Source organism: Carcharodon carcharias, chromosome 15 (genome assembly GCF_017639515.1).
Source record: "Carcharodon carcharias isolate sCarCar2 chromosome 15, sCarCar2.pri, whole genome shotgun sequence".
NCBI classification, from domain to species: domain Eukaryota; kingdom Metazoa; phylum Chordata; class Chondrichthyes; order Lamniformes; family Lamnidae; genus Carcharodon; species Carcharodon carcharias.
The window spans coordinates 122503736-122522798 of NC_054481.1; the positions used below are offsets into that span (position 1 = coordinate 122503736).

The 19063-nt window shown below is 43.5% G+C and overlaps 1 protein-coding gene across 3 annotated transcripts in view; it reads left to right on the top strand.

Annotated features, from left to right (window-relative positions):
* The first annotated feature begins 284 nt into the window (after window positions 1-284).
* LOC121288519 (RING finger protein 223) overlaps window positions 285-19063 on the top strand; it is a 90745-nt gene continuing 71966 nt past the window's right edge. Inside the window, exons 1-4 of one of the 3 annotated variants that reach the window (XM_041207081.1) lie at window positions 285-409; window positions 1721-1793; window positions 2636-2726; window positions 18069-18153. In XM_041207081.1, coding sequence (XP_041063015.1) covers window positions 2655-2726; window positions 18069-18153 — 157 coding nt within the window. In that variant the 5' untranslated portion in view covers window positions 285-409; window positions 1721-1793; window positions 2636-2654. Of the gene's footprint in view, window positions 410-1720; window positions 1794-2331; window positions 2479-2635; window positions 2727-18068; window positions 18154-19063 lie in introns of those variants that run through there. The other 2 variants (XM_041207080.1, XM_041207082.1) reach the window with 2 other exon arrangements.

Sequence of the window (19063 nt, forward strand, 5' to 3'; positions counted from 1 at the left end):
CAGCAAAAGAGAATCTAACCACTTCCTGTTGACATTCAATAGCATTACTATTGTTGAATCTCCCATCACCAACATCTTAGGAGGTTACCACTGACCAGAACTTAACTGGACTAGCCACATTCGTACTGTGACCACAAGAGCAGGTCAGATGCTGAACATTCTGTGCGAGTAACTCCATCCCTGACTCCCCAAAGCCTTTCCACTGTCTACAAAGCACAAGTTAGGATTGCGATGGAATATTGTCCACTTGCCTGGATAGGTGCAGCTCCTGCAATACTTAAGAAGCATGATACCATCCCATACCAGCCTGCTTGATTGGCAGATGATATATAAAGAGCCAACTATAAAGAGACTAATGCTATATTTGTGTTTGTATTCAAAGGAGCATGAACTTTGTGGAATGTTTATGGTGAGTATTTATACATTTGTTTTACAGATACACAATATAGTTTAAACCATAATAAAGTGTGTCATTGCCCCAGCTAAATGGCAAGTAACGTGTTGACATCAGACAAATATGGCACAGAACTTGTCGTCTTCCTCCCCTGATGGGGAAGGTTTACCAAGCGCTTTTTCATAGAGACAGCGCTCTTTTAAAAGGGATTTTGGTAATTTTTTATTTCAGGCAGGTAGGTGACAAATAATTAAAATTATTAAAAATCTTACATCACACAACCTTCTGGCTTATGTTTGCTTGTCATGGTTTTTGTCACACTTCTTTGATTAACTTTTTCCCATTATAAGTTCCTGTATCCATATTTCTAATGCAGACTGCCGACTTACCCTTGTCACCCAAATTTACATCCTCCCACCAGTTGTAGTGCTGTAGTTTTACATCTCCCAATTTGTACTGCAAACAAATTCCTATGTTCTAACTGACACAATTTCTTAATTCCTGAAATTGCTGAAAGTTTTTTGCTGTGTAACTATAGATAATATTAAATCAAAGTGTTATATAAGTGAGGAAGGATTGTTTGCCTTACCTCTGGTTCAGTAATCTTATTGGGTCTTGACTCCTCATGTGTGCTGTAGGAAACTGACTAGAGTTACACTAAACCTTATTGTAGATAGCTTCTTCTTCTACCCCTTTAGTTGTGTCGGCATCACAGACTAATATCTGTATTCTGCTAACATTTATATGGGTAGCGCTAGCTAAGCCAAGCATGACTTGCTGAAATGGTAGTCCTGATAATGTAAACTTACAAATGGAAATAATCTAAAGATTGGTCTTAGGGGTGTTTAGCACAGGATGATTATATATCCTTGTTTTCTGGGGACAGTTCCCGAATGAGGTACTGTGCATGTTCCCAGAAGAACCCATAGTTCATGAGACTCGTCCCTAAATGAATACGCTAACCGTTAATGGCTGGTAGGTTCAAATCAGAAGCCACACGACTCCAAACTACTTGGTGGTCAGTCACTAAAGTAGGCAGGGTGGGTTCCAAATGGTGGGAGTGATGGTTCAAACAGTAATAGGGGTGGACTTACGAAGGGACTTTAATCTGAGTTCATGCTCTGTGGCTGCAACGCACATGCTCTGCCATCCCACAAATCCCCGGATCTTCGCTGGATCCCATACAGTTTTCCTGTGAAATTAAGTTGAAGAGAAAATGGCCCCAGAATCAAAATGCCCAAGTAACTGGGGCTGCTGGTAACTAGACTAAATTGTTATTTTTCTGATTTGAAAACTACCTGATCCTTCTCCTCCTATCTTCCCTAGGCCACTCATCAAATGTATCAAAGGTGTGGGTGGGTGATGTCCTCCAATGTCATTTAGAACCAATTTCCAAAAGGTATGTAAGGATGATTCTACCATTTTGTCCTTTCTTACAGATGAAGAATCTAATGTCTTTTGCAACAGCTCCTCACACGAATCAAACTAAAAATCCACAAGCATGGCAAATTGAAACTGTCTCCTACTCTTGCATGGCACTCAGTAAGCGATATTCTTGGAGTTAGGATCTATTGGAAATGTATATAACCTGGGCTTGACTGTGTTGCTATACATATAGCCTTGTTTCACTTCAACAGTTTATTTTCTGGAGATTTGAAAAAAAGAAACATTCTGCTGTCAGGTTTAAACCTGTGCCTGCCAGATACCAGCTGCAGCCTGTTAAATTGTTTATTTCCTAATTGGCATATAAAATAGAGAAACAGAAATGATTTTTTTTTTGACCGTTTGAAATATTTATTTATCTTAAACTACTTGTAAGGACGATTTTCAACAAAAGCTTTGAGCCAGGCTGTAATTGCTCAAATTGAATTTAGGTGGGTGTGGAATAAAACCAGTAAGGCTGTGCTTGTATTCAGATAAGGCCCCTTGTATCCTAGCAACAAACAGGGCTGCCATTGTGAGGAAACTGCTCTCAGTTGCTGTGACAGGCTGAAAGTCCGAATGCCTTAACTTAATTCTTTCACTAAAGTAAGATTTTCTTTTGCTGAAAGGAAATCTCTAGGCTCAGGAAATAAGTCTACCTTGTATGTGTTTACCAAGTGCTACTGTTAACTGTGACTTTGAAGAAGTGCTTTCTTTAGCTTGGTCTCAATGTGTTTTACTAACTCTTAGTACCTGCATTGAAGTTATATTTTATATTTTTTCAGGAGGATAAATGTGGTTTTATTTTTCCTTCCACAGAATCTTCTTCCAATTGGCTATGAGTGTGCCATTTACCATAATCTTGGCAGGACTAGTGTTGCGAGTCTGCTCTGAAACACCACAGTCTTTGGTACGTTGAACTTTTGATTTTTCTGTGAACCAGCATTTGTTTAGCACAAGGTGTGGCTAATGCTGCTGCTTGCTGAATTGCAGGAAGTGCCTGAAGTGACGTTTGCTACATAGCTTTTCCCTTTCACACAAACTAGACTGAAAACTTCACATGGAAATTTACATCAGAAATTTACATCATTTGGCCTGACAAGTACATGTTGGTTTTATAACACAAGGTCTTGGGCTGTACACAAACAAGCCTTTCTAATTCATTAGTTAATTTGAATTAGTTATACTAATTAGAGAAGGAACATAAAATCTGGAAGTATGATTTCATGTTGAGAGTATGCCATTGTGCAACAGTTTCAATTCTGCAATTTGGTTGTGAAAGTGGTTGGCTGAAATAGTGCCTTACGTAAAGGGGTTACTCACCACATAATCATTAGTAAATGATCACTAATTATATGAATGTGGAATGTATTAGACATATCTCAATTAATCAGTCTCAAAAAAAATTTCATCCACCCTGCCCCATCACATCATCTTTTTAAATGATTCCCAAGGATTTTACTACTACCCTACCCAGAAGAGCCACTCCAAATGAGGATCATTCATTATACTATATATTTCCTGACGTCAGTCCTAAGTTTTAATTTTTTTTATTCTTTCATGGGACTTGGGTGTCTTTGGCTAGGCCAGCACTTTCATTGCCCTTGGGAAGGTGGTGGTGAGCTGCCTTCTTGAACTGCTGCAGTCCCTATGGTGTAGGTACACCCACAGTGCTGTTAGGAAGGATAGTTCCAAGATTTTGAGCCAGTGATGTAGTTTCGAGTCAGGACGATATGTGGCTTGAAGGGGAACTTGCAGATGATGCACATGTTGGGCGACCAATGGCAGGAGGTCATGTATGACATCTTCTGGGATTTGTCCAGCCAGATTGGTAACCCTAAAGACACCTAATTATTGTAGACAGCAGTTATGAACCACAGACTTTGTTTCAATGACGTCTCTGAATCATTTTCTTAAACAAAGCCATTGGTTCAATTCTTTTAAGCATAAAATCCCAGAATCCTCTATTCTGCTCTAACTTTACTGTGTAATTTGCAATGGGTAAGCCCAGCCTCCATTTAAAAGCATTATTCATTTTCATTTGCACACTGGCTTTTAACAATAGACATTTACAGTCGGAAGCTGGAATTTAAACCAGCAAACATACATCAAGTGTGGGAGATTTCGTTTGCACCCAGAGTTGCAAGCAGCAAAGCATGCGATCTTTCAATGAGAAGTTTGGTTGAACATGCCATGACTCAACTAAGCTTGCTTGCCACCTTCCCCAACACTGACTGGTTTACTGATGGTGCTGTCTGACTACCTCTACAAGTGAAGCTTACGGTTGACGGATACTGCTGTCAATCTTCTCTTGTCAACCAGAGGCTGATTCCTTCCCGGCTCCCAGGTGGTTGTGGGATTTTTTTTCTATAGGAGGTCATAGTGGTGGTTTACCATAAATTAACCCCAGAGCATCCAATAAATGTATCCCCCGCTTGGTCTCAGGCTCTCCGAGGGTCTCCGAGGCTCTCCCCTGCTGGCCTACCAGAATTCCTGATTGACCAATCGGAGCATTTTCATGGAGTGGCCATGAAATCAGGGCATTGAAAGTCGAACCAATAGGGCAGTGAAAACCTGTCCCAATGAGTTTTGAGGGGAAAAGAAATTTACCTTCCACACCAGCTCTGGATGCTGGTGGGAAGGATTTCTGCACATGTGGGCCAAAAACTGTAAATGGAGAGGGTAGAGGAAGTGAAGAGAAGAGATGCTGATGCTAAGCAAAAAGTTGAAGTGCTGACTGAAATCCCAGAAATGGTTCACATAAAGAGCAAATACATAAGAACTAGGAGCAGGAGTAGGCAATTCAGCCCCTCGAGCCTGCCCTGCTATTCAATACGATCATGGCTGATCTCATTTCAGCCTCAACTCCAATTTCCTGCCCTCTCCCCATAACCTTTCAACCCGTTACTAATTAAAAATCCGTCTATCTCCTCAAATTTATTCAGCATCCCGGCATACACTGCACTCTGAGGTAGTGAATTCCACAGATCCACGACCCTTTGAGAAAAGTAATTCCTCCTCATCTCTGATTTAAATCTACCACCCCTTAGCCTAAAACTATGGCCTCTCATTCTGGAATGTCCCACAAGGGGAAACATCCGCTCCACGTCTACTTTGTCTTTCCCTGTTAGCATCTTATATACCTCAATTAGATTTCCTCTCATCCTCCTAAACTCTAGTGAGTATAGGCCTAAACTGCTCAATCTGTTCTCAAGCCCTGCATCTCTGGAATCAATCTAGTGAACCTCCTCTGAACTGCCTCAATGCAACTATATCCTTCCTCAAGTAAGGGGACCAAAACTGTGCACAGTACTGCAGATGCGGTCTCACCAATGCCTTGTACAATTGCAACAACACTTCCCTATTTTTATACTCTATTCCTTTAGCAATAAATGCCAAAATTCATTTTGCCTTCCTTATTACCTGCTGTACCTGCATACTAGCTTTCAGCGATTCATGCACGAGGACACCCAGATCCCTCGCAGTGAAGTTTCTCTCCATTTAAATAATAAGTTGCCTTTTTATTCTTCCGACCAATGGATAACCTCACACTTATCCATGTTAAACTCCACCTGCCAAATTTTGGCCCATTTACCTAACCTGTTCATATCCATTTGTAAATTTCTTATTTCTTCATTGCAACTTACTTTCCCACCTATTTTGGTGTCATCTGCAAATTTAGCTATAGTACCCTCTATCCCTGAATCCAAGTAATTATTATAGATTGTAAATAATTGGGGCCCAAGGACCAAACCCTGTGGCACCCCACCAGTTACAGCTCGCCATCCAGAAAAAGACCCATTTATCCCGACTCTCTAGCTTCTGTTGGTTAGTCAATCCTCTATCCAAACTAATATATTACCTCTAACTCCGTGTGATCTTATCTTTTGTATTGGTTTTGTTGATTATTGCTCCACAGTGACTAGATCTGTTGAACTGTCCGGTCGTCTTCCATTCCTAGATATCTTTCAACTTTTGTCTGTGCCAAATGTAATGCATACTTTCAATGCAATGAGAGTTAATTTAAAAAAAACACTTAATAGGAATGTCCTGTTTTGAGCTGGTCTAGTTTGAGTTGACCCTACAGAAGCTTCTAATGCTAAAATATGCTTTTTCCCTGTGCAGTATAATGCTTGCTTGTTAATATTGTGGTTCCAACTGTTTTGTTGCTAAAATAAATTAAAACGTCAAAATACAAAGCCAAGACACTGTCTTGTTTTGGACTAGCGACAAAGTTGGCAGACCAACATCCTAATGATTAACTCTTTGCTGCAAGTGTGTTGAAGTGTAGATTATTTGTAATCAATGTATATGAACCGAAGGCATTGTTTTAGGCTCTTGTACCATGCAGTATTCCTGGGGCAAGATTTTTCTCTCGGCGTGCGGGCATGCACCCAACATGTCCGAGCGTGAAATAAAGTACGTTGACATCAGCCGAGCAGGCCGACGTCAACGCACGCTCTCACGATAGTTAGGTTGGCGGGTGTGCACTGGAGCCAGCAGTGCACCTGCTGACAATTAAAAGGCCTTTTAAATTAATAATTGTCCTGAATTTTTCACTGCCCATTCAACCCAACGAAGAGGCTAAGAGGCCTTTGCAATTTTTTAGGAAACTTCATCCAGGGACAGGATGAGGTTTCCTAAAGCAAATAAAAAATAAAATAAATATTTAACACTTAAATTAAAAACATGTCCCCGCTCATGTGACAGTCGGGAGGGGACATGTTTTATGACATTTTAATTTTGTTCATTATATTTTTTTTTAAACAGCGCTTCATCTCCCTGAGGCAGCTCCGTGCCTCAGGGAGAGTGCTAGGCCCGGCTCGCACTCCTCCACCCGCCTGCACGTGCAGCGCTGAGCGCTGCCGCTCGTGTTCCACGCTGGACAGGCCTTAATTGGCCCGCCCACGTAAAATCTGCGGTGTAGTGCCGATTGCTGTCAGCTTCCTGACCGCGCGCCCACCCCCCGGCCCCCCCCAAACCCCTCCTCCCCCCTGTCCCCGCCAAGCACCACCACCAAGGGCAAAGTTTTGCCCCTGGAGAAGCAAACTTCATCCAGGCCTGTTGATGCCTTTCTTGAGTTAACCACTAGGAGGTATACATGTGTCATTGAAGATGGCATTTTTGTACAGGTGTTTTTAGTTAGTAGGTAAAGACCTCATTTCTTAGAGCTTCTTATTACTGCAACAACTGAAATTGCAGTTTAGCTTGTGAATTATTAGAAGCACCAACCCATGTCTTACCATTTTGCAAGATAGTCATAGAGTCATACAGCACAGAAACATGCCCTTCGGCCCATCGTGTCCATGCCAGCCATCACGCACCTATCTATTCTATGTGCTTGCCACTACAATTAAAACTTGCTAAATTCAGCAAGTTGATGGTTTTCCACAAAGGGGCACGTTTGGAATCCCTGTTGGTATATTTCATGTTGTTTAAAAAAAGACTAAATTCATATTCCTAGCACTGATGGTTACTGTACAGATGTGTGTTTTCTCTCAGCTTCATAATAAAATGGAGGAATAACCTGGGCAGTCAGGCTTAACCTATGGCCCTTTAAATGCAGGTGTGTAAAAATTTCTGTTTTGGGGGAAAGGTCACTTAAACCAGCCAACAATAATTAACTTTATCAAAATATTATTTTGCACTTGTAACTTAAGTGTGTGATGGATGCATGATGGATATGACCAGTGAGTAGTTAGAATATAGAGCTTGCTACTATGTAGAGTAACTGAGGCAAATAGCATAGATGCATCTAAAGGGAAGCTGGGAAAACTCACGAGGGAGGAAGAAATAGGTTATGCTGATGGTATTAGGTAAAATAAGAATGGAAAGAAGCTCGTGTGGAACATAAACGTCGACATAGACCAGTTAGGCCCAATGACCTATTTGCATGCTGTAAGTTTTATGTGCAAACATTGTACAACAAACATCCCCACTTGCATAATGTGTGTATGACCCCTGTACAAAAGTTGTTATTCCAGTTATAAAGTCTTCAGTTAAACTGAACCTCTACCAAAAAGGTACAAGTTTCTTTCTGATTTTTATTCCTACCATATGAAAGCAATAAGGACACCATTAAATATGGAATGGGAAATATCCATTTGATCCATTAAAACAACTCCACATTTAAATAAGAAACTTGCACAATCCATTTGATTTTATGGAGTCTAGCCAGGCCATTTAATCTCCTGAAGAAAAATTCTAGCCTCATTTTTCCTCCACGCCTCTCTTGAAATCATGCGCTATCTCTCCCCTTTTCCATGTTATAAAAGCTTACCTCTTCCATTAGACCAGTCGGCTTCTTTGACCCTTTCTCCTATTTGGCTGACCACATCATTCCCCATCATCTCTCTTCAGTTGTCAGTTTCCCTTTCATGCTTACGTTTTTGCCCGATAGAACACAGCCAGTAAATCCCCAGCAATGATCTCCCTTTCCAAATCTTCACTGTCAGCACACAGCATCTATCCTTGGCCACCTCCTTTTCCCTCACTGACATGCCTGTTGAGGGCATCACCCATATTCACAATTTCCATCTGTATATTGATGACATCCAGCTCTACCTGCATTGCTTCTCACAGGCAATCCATCACCCTTCATACTGTCTAGACTTTCTGTCCAGTCTTAAGTTATCAATGCTCCATAGCATCAGAAAAATCTAGGTTGTTTTGACTCCCATTGTAAGCTCTGCTACCTTGCCATTGACTCCTTCTCATAAGCCACTTATTCATACTAAACCAGGCCAAGTAAATTTTAACAACCTGTTCAGCCCTGAACCAAGCTTCAAACTCCACATCCTTCATTCACAGAACCACTTATTTTGCCAACATTAACCTCTCCTTCCACTACCTCGCTCCTCTGTTGCTGTACGCTTATACCTATTTGCACTGGACTCAATTTCTGTAATAAGAAAAGCAAAATACTGTGGATGCTGGAAATCTGAATTAAAACACACAATGCTGGAAAAACCCAGCAGGTCTGGTAGCATCTGTGGAAAGAGAAACCGAGTTAACGTTTCGAGTCCATATGAATCTTCTTCAGCTTTCGCTTGTTGGTTCCTGATCCTCCATCCTCAATAGAATTGTACAGCACAGAAAGAGGCCATTTAACCCATCATGCCTGTGCTCCTTCTCTGAAAGAGCTAGCAAATTAGTCATGCTCCACTTCTGTATGTGTATAATCAACTGCTGGCTTCTTGGGTCTCTCTCACTCACCCTCACACCCCTGCTCAGAGGTGCAGTGCACTGCGCCACAATTCAAGCTTTTATTTCAAAATATTCTTCCGTATAACAAACTTGACGTCTGAAATTGAGGTACGATTGACAAGTAAAATTTTTTTTCCCTTTGGGACTGTTCAGCTTAAATAACGGTGCAGTGTTTCTTTAATAATGGTTCAAAGGTAATTCCTCTTTCTAAAGTAAGTGCTTCCTGTATTGGAATTGAGACCATTTTGCAATGTCACTGTGACTTGTGCACTGGCTTCTATTTTCTTTTGCCCCCCCCCCCCCCCCCACTCCCCTCTTGTACAAACTGTTGGAGCTTGAAGGTAAAGTGCATTGTTCTGGCATGCAGCTTTTCTAACTGTTAGTCTTTCAGTAATTGATTTCCTCCTACCATTGAAATGCACAATCCCTTTCAGTGCATAATAGTTAAAGACGCTTTTTTGAACAAGTTCAGCTGAAGGGGACATTGGCTCAGGCACAAATTAATTCCCCAATTATATTTGACAGAGAGGGGACAAAAAGAGATGCGATAAAGGATCACGAATGATGGGGTGGATTCTAATATTGGCAAAATATCCATGAACTGTTTTTAATCACATTAATCTTTAGGAATTAAGATACAATTGGAGGAGGAACATAGTTTATCACACAAAATATTAAATGCTAGATTATGATCCTAGTACTAAAAGATAAAATGCAGCTGTGCTAAAACAAACAATATCTATTTTTATTTTTTTTTTTGAAAAGTGGCAAGCCTTAATTTTAGCATTTAAAATAATATTTTCAGAGACTTGATTTACTATAATGTCCCCCAAATGAGGTGTCTACTGCAATCTTTTTCCCCACCTCTAATGTTTTCACTTATATGGTGGTACAGTCTCCATGGCTGATTGCTATCCCTGATGTATCACTCAAATGTCGAATGAGTATTGCTAATCTATTTGACAGTGGGAATTTTTTCCTCACTGATATCCATTCTCACTCAAACTCTCTGGCATTAGGAACTTTGTGGTTTAGTGCTTTTTAGTCCAGGCCAATAATTATACTGTCCCCCTTTTTACAGTTTTTTTTAGATCAACTAATAACATTCCTTTGTAAGGCAATCACAAGGTAGTAATTATCCAATCCAAATGTTATTTATAATGGATAGGAGGGAGAGCGGAACTGAACTTTATCATCTCCCTGTTTATCTGTAAGCAGAGGTGTTTTTAAATCATTTTCAAAGTAGGTTGTGGCATGTTTCCTCAGTCCCTCAGTTTATGTAATCACTCACGTTATGATTAATTCAGAAGTTAGTTTATTCACATTCAAACCCTGGGGACAGGGAGGAGTATTCGCAACCACACATGCACACACTCTCACACGTGGGTTAGAAAAAACACAGATTTACAACTATGGACAACAACAGTAAAAGAACCATAGAAATGAAATTAATTCACGTGATTTCCAAAGTCTGAGAAGTCAAAGTCGGGAGGGTATTTCCTTCGTGGTGGGGTTCAGTCCAGATGAGTTTCTGGCTGGAGACAACAACACGGTGATGTTGCAGCACAATGGGGTTTCGGTGCTTGGACAGCTTGGCACACGATGATCAGAGACTTTTCAAATCAATAGGCTGAGGATTTAAGAGTTGGTGGCCATCTGCTTGTTCAGGCAGGAGTTGCTGGAGTTCTTTCTGGTTGGTGTTAAAGCAGCAGTCTGAGCTTTGAGGCTGGAAATGTAATAGTAAAACGATCCAAAAGGCTAGAAGCATGGGCTTATGTGACGTAGTCCATTAATGAGTTAATTGCAGCCTTGCAAGCAGATTCTGTGCTCCTGGCTAAAATCCATAGTTTCCCTTGGGAGCGAAATGGGAGCTGTTAACCCTTCTTCAGGTGTAATGATTTTCAATGTCTTTGTTATCATCCCAGCAGGGGGATAACAAAATTCGTCTGTTAGTCATCTTGTAAGTTTCGTGATTATAGTGTGGTCCTTACAACGGGGTGTGAGATTCCACAAGGATGGGAGTGGGCCCCTTGTTATTGTAGTCTCTGTTGGAACCTTACAGGACAGATGGCCAATCTTGAGTCATGTGACCAAAGCAGCCATTTTGTGGTTCAGCAGATATTCATTTTAAAATAGCAATAAAGAATAAAGTTTTGATACATACAGTTTTGGATTTCTTTTCATGTCTTATTGACATATAAAAAGAAGCTTTTGGCAGACTGGTAGAGAAAACATAAGTGAAAAGGTCCTACAACAGGACGATATAGATCACGTTAAGGCTTAACAAGGATGCATAATGTCAGCAGATTTTATTTATGGGAGGAGAAATGAAAGCAGTCATGAATCTTGCATTAAAAGATATTAGACCTGTCTCCCCCACCCAACCTTCCCCTCTTACGTGGCAAGATTTTAAACAATCTCCCATTTGTTGGTGACATTGACTAATAGCAACATCTGGGAAGTAGCAAATTTGAATCACAGATCAACATGAAGAAGTCAAAGGTCATGCATCAAAGGAAAGCATCAGGAGTACATATTATAGTTCTCAGTGATGCAGTTGAACATTGGAATTGCTTGTATACTGTAGTAGGTTAGTTAGTTAAATTTGTATACCTTGATGGGTCATTGTAAGAGAATGGGAGTTGTGAAGAAAGATTGAACTCATGTCTTTTGATTTTGTAAGATAAGCAGGATACGGAAGGCTAAAGATATCTTATAAAAACGAAGATATGCGTTTATGCATAACAGCTTACACTTGAGCGCCTTTAACTTGGAGAAACTTCCAAAGGTGCTTCACTGAAGTGTTGTCAAGCAAAATTTGATGCCAAATCAGGCACCACTATTAGACCAGGTGATCAAAAGTTTTCTGAGTGAGACTGTGAGGAGGAGAGACAGGTTTAGGGAGGGGATTTTAGAGCTTGGGGCCAAGGCAGCCGAAGGCAAGGACACCATTGATGAACTAGTTAAAAATGGGGGTGGTCGCTCATGCAGCAAGTCTGGTCATGTGGCGGCAAATTGCAGTGCTGTCCTCTGCAAGAACTGCAAAAAGGAAGGGCACCAGACAAAAGATTGTAAACAGGCTAAGTGCTGCAACCTGTGTGGCGAGGCAAGTCACCTCTACAAGACCTGCCCCAAACGTTGCCGTACTTATGCACAGGCAGCTAAAGCCAACGAGGGGGAAACAGAAGAAATGCCTCGTGTCACACCAACCACCAAGGCCCCCAGGGAAAACATCGGGACAAAGGAGGACACAGAGAGAGACAAGGTGGAGGAAAAAATTGAGGCAGCAGACAGCCAATCAACAGCACTGCCCCCGGAACCACCCACTCCTCAGGAGAGCGAATCAATGGAGGAGGAGGAGGCAGCAGTGGGAAAGCAGCAGGGGGAGTGGCAGCTGGTGAAGAGAGCCAAAAGGAAGAAGGGGCTAAAAAGAAACCAAGCCACTTCCCAGACAAGAGTCAAGAGGCGTCTCCTATCCGACACGGATAACAAGAGCAGCAGCTCTTCGGATGAAGAAGTGCCAGGGCGGCGCCAACAGAAGAAGCGGCAAAACGCTAGGGAGTCGGAGGACGAGTCACTCAAGCTCCAGAACATTGGAGACAATGAGGAGACCAGCGCACCCCAACTTGGCTCACAACCCAAAGAGGCCAGTGCACCACAACCCCAGGAATCTGGGAGCAGTGAGGCGCTCAGCGCACCCCAGCTCCGGGAAGCCGGGAGCAGCAACGCCCCAGAGGGGGAGAGGATTGGAGAAGCTTCTCCAACAGAGGACATTTCAAACCCCGCTCTCTGCACGGACCCCTAGATGCAACCCGAGCAGAACATCTCCAATGGGGAGGTTCAGGACGCTTTCCTCATCCCATCCAAAGTGAAGCAATTTGAGCACACCACGGGCATGAAGGAACTCTCAGAGACAACAGGTTTGGTAAGCGACTAACTGCTTTAAAATGGGTGTAAAGATTGTATCCATAAATGTGCATAGCATTAAATCTACTACGTGATGTGTTGCGACCTTGGACTACCTTGCCAAGGTCAAAGCTGACCTGCTGTTTCTACAGGAGTGTGCGATACCGCACCTCAGCTCCTACAGGCAATGGTCACCATGGTGGTCCCATGGGCCATCGATCTGGTCAGGAGGAAACGACTCTCGTTCCTCCGGCCTGGGGATTCTTTTGTGGGGAGGCAGCTTCACCGTCTCCCAGGTTAAGGAGGTGGTGGGCGGGCGCCTCCTCGTAGCAGACGTAATGTATAAGAATGCTCCACTCCGTTTAATTAATGTCTACCCCCCCGTCACAAGGGGCTGAGCGGCTGGAGGTTTTTCAGCAGCTCCCACTGCTGCTGGCAACCTCCAGGCCGGTCATTCTGGGCGGTGACTTCAACTGCATCATTGATGTGGCTGGACGATCCGGCAGGGCTGACAGCAGATTGGACGCTACATCCAGATCCCTGATGGAAACAGTAAAGGATGCCAAGCTGCACGGCGTCTTCAGCAACCCTGCAGATGGAGCGCAGCGTAGATACACCTGGTCGCGGCCTGACGGGTCCGTGTGTTCCAGGATAGATTTCCTGTTTGTGTCCTGTGCATTTGCAGTCAGATCCACCGACGTCAAGCCGGTGTTCTTCTCTGACCACTGCCTCCTACTGGCTGACTGTCACTTAGAGAAGGACCAGAGGGTTGGCAGGGGGGCATGGAAGCTAAACGTGCAACTGCTGACCCCAGAGAACATTGAGGAGCTCAAGAGGGATTACAAAGGTTGGAGAACCATGAAAGCCCTCTTTGAGTCCCTGACACACTGGTGGGAAGCGATCAAGGGAAACATCAAGAGGTTTTTCGTCCTTAAAGGCACCCAGAAAGCTAGAAAGGAACAGAGGGAAATGTCCCGACTCCAGAAAAACATGCAGAATCTGCTCTGGCTGCAGTCGATGGGGGTCGATATCAAGGAGGAACTCCAAGAGGTGAAGAGCCAGCAAGCCTCGCTCTTTGCCTCGGAGGCCTCCAAGATCATCTTCCATTCCAGAGTCTGCTCCGTGGAGCAGGATGAGACGTGCTCACGTTTCTTCTTCCAAAAGGTACACAAAGAGAGCTCTGTGATCAGCAGCCTGAAGGAAGAAGACGGCTCTGTTAAGTCATTGCAATCTGACATTTTGAGGATTAGCAAATCCTTCTATGCCGGATTGTACGACGTGAAGCCCACAGACAGCACGGCCTCCCAGTCCTTCCTGTCCTCTATCACGGAGGTCTTAGATGACAGTACACGGGAGAGTCTGGACAAAGCGCTAACTCCTGACGAACTGACGGAGGCCCTTGAGTCCTTCGAGAAGAGTAAAACTCCCGGAAGCGACGGCTTGCCGGCGGAGTTGTATTTGGCTCTGTGGGACCGGATCGGCCCAGACCTGCTAGAAGTATGCTCCTGGCCGGCAGTATGTCAGAATCCATGAGGAAAGGCATTATCACCCTCATCTACAAGCACAAGGGGGAAAGGGAGGAAATTAGAAATTGGCGACCCATTTCACTGTTGAATGTGGACTATAAAATTCTGTCCAAGGTCATTGCCAATCGGGTCAAATCCGCTCTGGAATTGGTGATCCACCCTGGCCAGACCTGCACTGTGCCGGGCAGGAAGATCTCTGACAGCCTTGTGCTGCTCAGGGATACGATTGCCTATGTACAGGACAGGAGTGTGGACACCTGCCTCATCAGCCTGGATCAGGAGAAGGCCTTTGACAGAATATCGCACACCTACATGGTGGATGTGCTCTCCAAAATGGGGTTTGGGGAGGGAATTCGCAATTGGATCCAACTGCTCTACACTAACGTCAGTAGCACAGTCTCAATCAATGAGTGGGAATCAGTAGCTTTCCTATTAAATCTGGAGTCAGGCAGGGCTGCCCTCTCTCGCCTGTTCTTTTCGTGTGTTGCATAGAACCCTTTGCTGAGTCCATCAGGAAGGATCCGGGCATAAGAGGAGTGACGATCCCAGGTAGTGGAGGCACTCAGATCAAAGTCTCCCTGTACATGGACGATGTTGCCATCTTCTGCTCTGATCCGCTGTCGGTGCACAGACTTATCCACATCTGCGACCAGTTCGAACTGGCCTCGGGAGCCAAGGTAAATCGTGGGAAGAGCGAGGCCATGTTCTTTGGGAACTGGGCTGACCGATCCTTTGTCCCCTTCACTGTCAGGGCTGACGGCCTGAAGGTGCTGGGGATATGGTTCGGAGGGACCAGGGCATGTGTTAGAAACTGGAAGGAGCGAGTGTCTATGGTTAAAAGGAAACTGGGCATGTGGGAGCGACGCTCCCTCTCCATTACGGGTAAGAACCTGGTCATCAGGTGTGAGGCACTCTCGCTGTTGCTGTACGTGGCACAGGTCTGGCCCATTCCACACTCCTGTGTGGTGGCGATCACCCGAGCCATCTTCCGCTTTATCTGGAGGTCGAAAATGGATCGTGTCCGCAGGGACACGATGTACAAGCCTCTAGATAAAGGGGGAAAAAACGTGTCCAACATCGCCCTCATTCTGATGGCCACCTTTGTGTGCGGCTGCATCAAGCGGTGCGTAGACCCTCAGTATGCAAACACCAAGTGTCACTACATGCTGAGGTTCTACCTGTCCCCGGTGTTGCGAAGGATGGGTCTGGCCACGATGCCGCGGAATGCTCCAAGTATTTGGACCGTGCCGTACCACCTGTCCCTCGTGGGAAAATTTGTGCAGAGAAACACCTTCGACCACAAGTCCGTCAGGCAGTGGTCGGCACGTAACATCTTAAAAGCCCTGAGGGAAAAGGAGAGGGTGGATCCTGTGGGATGGTTCCCTGAGCAGACTGACAAAGTAATTTGGCAGAATGCCTCATCACCAGAACTTTCCAACAAACACCAAGACGCTTGGCTGGTGGTGAGAAAGGCCCTCCCTGTAAGATCCTTCCTAAACACCAGGAGTCTCACCCCCTCTGCACGTTGCCCTCGAGGTGGCTATGGTGGGGAAGAGACCGTTGTTCTCCTCCTTGTAGATTGTGTCTTTGCAAAGAAGGTCTGGAGAGGGATGCAGTGGTTGCTGTAGAGGTTCATCCCGAGCAGTTCTGTGACAGAGGATTCTGTGCTCTACGGGCTGTTACCAGGGACACACACCGAGACAAACATCAACTGCAGCTGGAGGATCATCAACTCGGTGAAAGACGCTCTTTGGTCTGTCCGAAACTTGTTGGTTTTCCAGCGCAAAGAGTTGTCCCCGACCGAGTGTAGCAGACTAGCACTTTCCAAGGTCCAGGACTACGTGCTGAGGGACACAGTTAAGCTTGGGGCAGCCGCCGCAAAGGCGCAATGGGGAAGGGTCGCTGCCTAAGACCTTTCTGCCACAGTGCACTGGGGGGCTGGGAACTGTAAAGAGCCCCTCAGGCTGTACAGATTAAAATGTATGTCTGCCAATGATTGAAATATTCATTGTTTTTTCTGATACACCTTGTGTTTTCAGTTTGTAAAAGTTGAACCTTTGTATTTTTGTAATGGTGATTTAAAAAGTTTCAAAATGTTTTTGAAGATTTATGAATAAAGTATATTTTTGCAAAAATTAAAAATGGGGGTGGTCAAGAGGCTAGAATTAGCAGCATACAGGTACCTTCAAGTGTTGTAGAGCTGAAGGAGGCTACAAAGTAAGGAAGGAGTGAGGCCATGGAGGGTTTTGGAAACAAGGATGAGAAATTTAAAACGGAGGTGTTATTGGACATGGAGCCAAGGTAGGTCAGCAAGCACAGGCTAGTAGGTGACTGGAACAAAAACAGAAAATGCTGGCAAAACTCGGCAGGTTCAGCAGCATCTGTGCGGAGCTCTGAAGAAGGGTCATCCGGACTCTAAATGTTAACTCTGTTTCTCTCTCCGCAGATGCTGCTAGACCTACTGAGCTTTTCCAGCATTTTCTGTTTTTGTTGCAGATTTCCAGCATCTGCAGTATTTTGCTTTTATAATAGGCGAATGGAACTTGGTGTGAGTTCAAATACATCCACATCCAAAAGTCTGCTTCCTGTAAGGTGGGAAGAGATAGTTATACTGTACTACTATATTGATTTGAGTATGGTAACATGAAGAAACTTGACAAGCAAATGGTGTTAATAGCAGAGATGAGTCGGTTGAGAGGAACACTGGGAGCATCCAGAATGCAAAGAATCAAGAACAGCATAATAATGCATGGAACAGAAAACCAAGGATGCACTAGAGAGATATAAGTATGATTTGTCAGTGTCACAGAAAGACATCCAGATGGCTAAACCTACCTGGCTTATTAATGTGCATCTCCCGATGTTGATAGAGTCAGTTGAGACCTTGTATTCTGTCCACAGTTGGTGTATGAACTGGGGAAATGGGGAGACAGTTGGGGTGGGTGGGGGGGGTTAAATTCATTTTGAGCAGTTGCACAAAATATGAGAGTGAATCAGCTGCCCATTTTACAGCTCTGCATGATTTTTCCCTCTCTGCCACACCACCACTACCCCCCCAACCCCAAAAGTGGAGTTTCAGAGGGGCAACCAATTCTTAATTGCCCAAGACAATTTCACTCCCTTTTCTATTTAAAATTACTCCTGTTGTTTAGCTTTCAGCCTGCAGAAATTTGTGAATAATTGGTCAAAGGTTATGGTTAATGTGTATTTCTGTTACATGCTTTCTGTGATTAATTTGCTACTGAACATACTCATTAGTGGTTGGTGGTGGCATCATAATTTAGAATCTTAATAAAGCTGCCACAGTTTCAGAATAGCTTACTCTCTGAAATAGTAGGAATGCTAGGAGGTATATTCATCAGCCTGGCCAATATTTATCCCTCAACCAACATCATCAAAACAGATGATCTGGTCAGTTATTTAATTGCTGTTTGTGGGAACTTGCTGTGCACAAATTGGCTGCCGCCTTCTTACATTACAGCAGTGACTATATTTCAAAACTTCATCATTGGCTGTTAAGTGCTTTGGAATGACCTGAGGTTGTGACAGGCACTGTAGAAATGCAAGTCTTTGTCTTTCTCTATCCTTTCTAATGCCTATTTTTTTTTCTCTAGATCCCACAAGTTGCTATCACCGAATGCTGTGCAGATCTCTTGGATGAGTCTGGCCTTTGTCCACAAAACAGCTTTTGTCATTCGGGTAAGTTTTTAATAGTATCAATTTTGCAATATCAGCCAACAAAACAAGGAAACTTCTACTTATATTTTGTTTGTTCTTTACTCCTCATCAAGGTGAGAAATGTTTCTATTGGAGAATGGTGCACTCAACTTTGAGCGCTCTGTCCATGTTAAGATCAGATATTAACCCTAGAACAGCATCCCTCTTGTGAACCAGTGTATCACAAGATGTTTTCCATCTCTCCTTCTTTCCATTACATCCATGTGCCTGAGTGAGAATGCACGTTTAGTGTTAAAATAATGCACAGTTTTACTGTCTACACCTGTTAATAAAATAGAACTTCAAGTTTTAATACCACTGTTTTACTTGCATTGCTTAGTTTAAATTAATCCAGGGTGGTTGTTTTTTTTTTTTTAGCATGAAAAGCAGCAAGTTGAGTCTGCCTAAACTGCATGCAGAGGAGACTTGCATGTCTTAGCCTAGTCAATTCTCATCTTTAGTGAAAGGATGGAGTTCTGACCTACTAGCATCCAAACAAATACATTTACAAATCCTTCTTAGAATGAATATCACCACCCCTCTTCCTCCATTTCCTTCCCTATGATGAACTAACTAAAAGTTGTACTCCTGTTTGAATAATTTATCGAATTAATAAGTGGGTCTTCACACCAGTCATGAATTAACTGCCTATCATTGAATGAGCAAATAGCTTCTCGAGAGTTTGCTAACTCTTTGCCTTGGTGTCATAGTTTGCAGGGGTTGGGAGGCTACAGCTCAAGATCTATCGGCATATTGTTTGAGTGGAAGAGAGAGATTAATTATAACCTGATACTATAGCAGTTCAACTGAAACGCTGTATTAAGACCTCCCGCAAAGCTGAAGAGGATTGCCCAACTTTATATCAGCATATGTCCCTACACTCACTATCAAT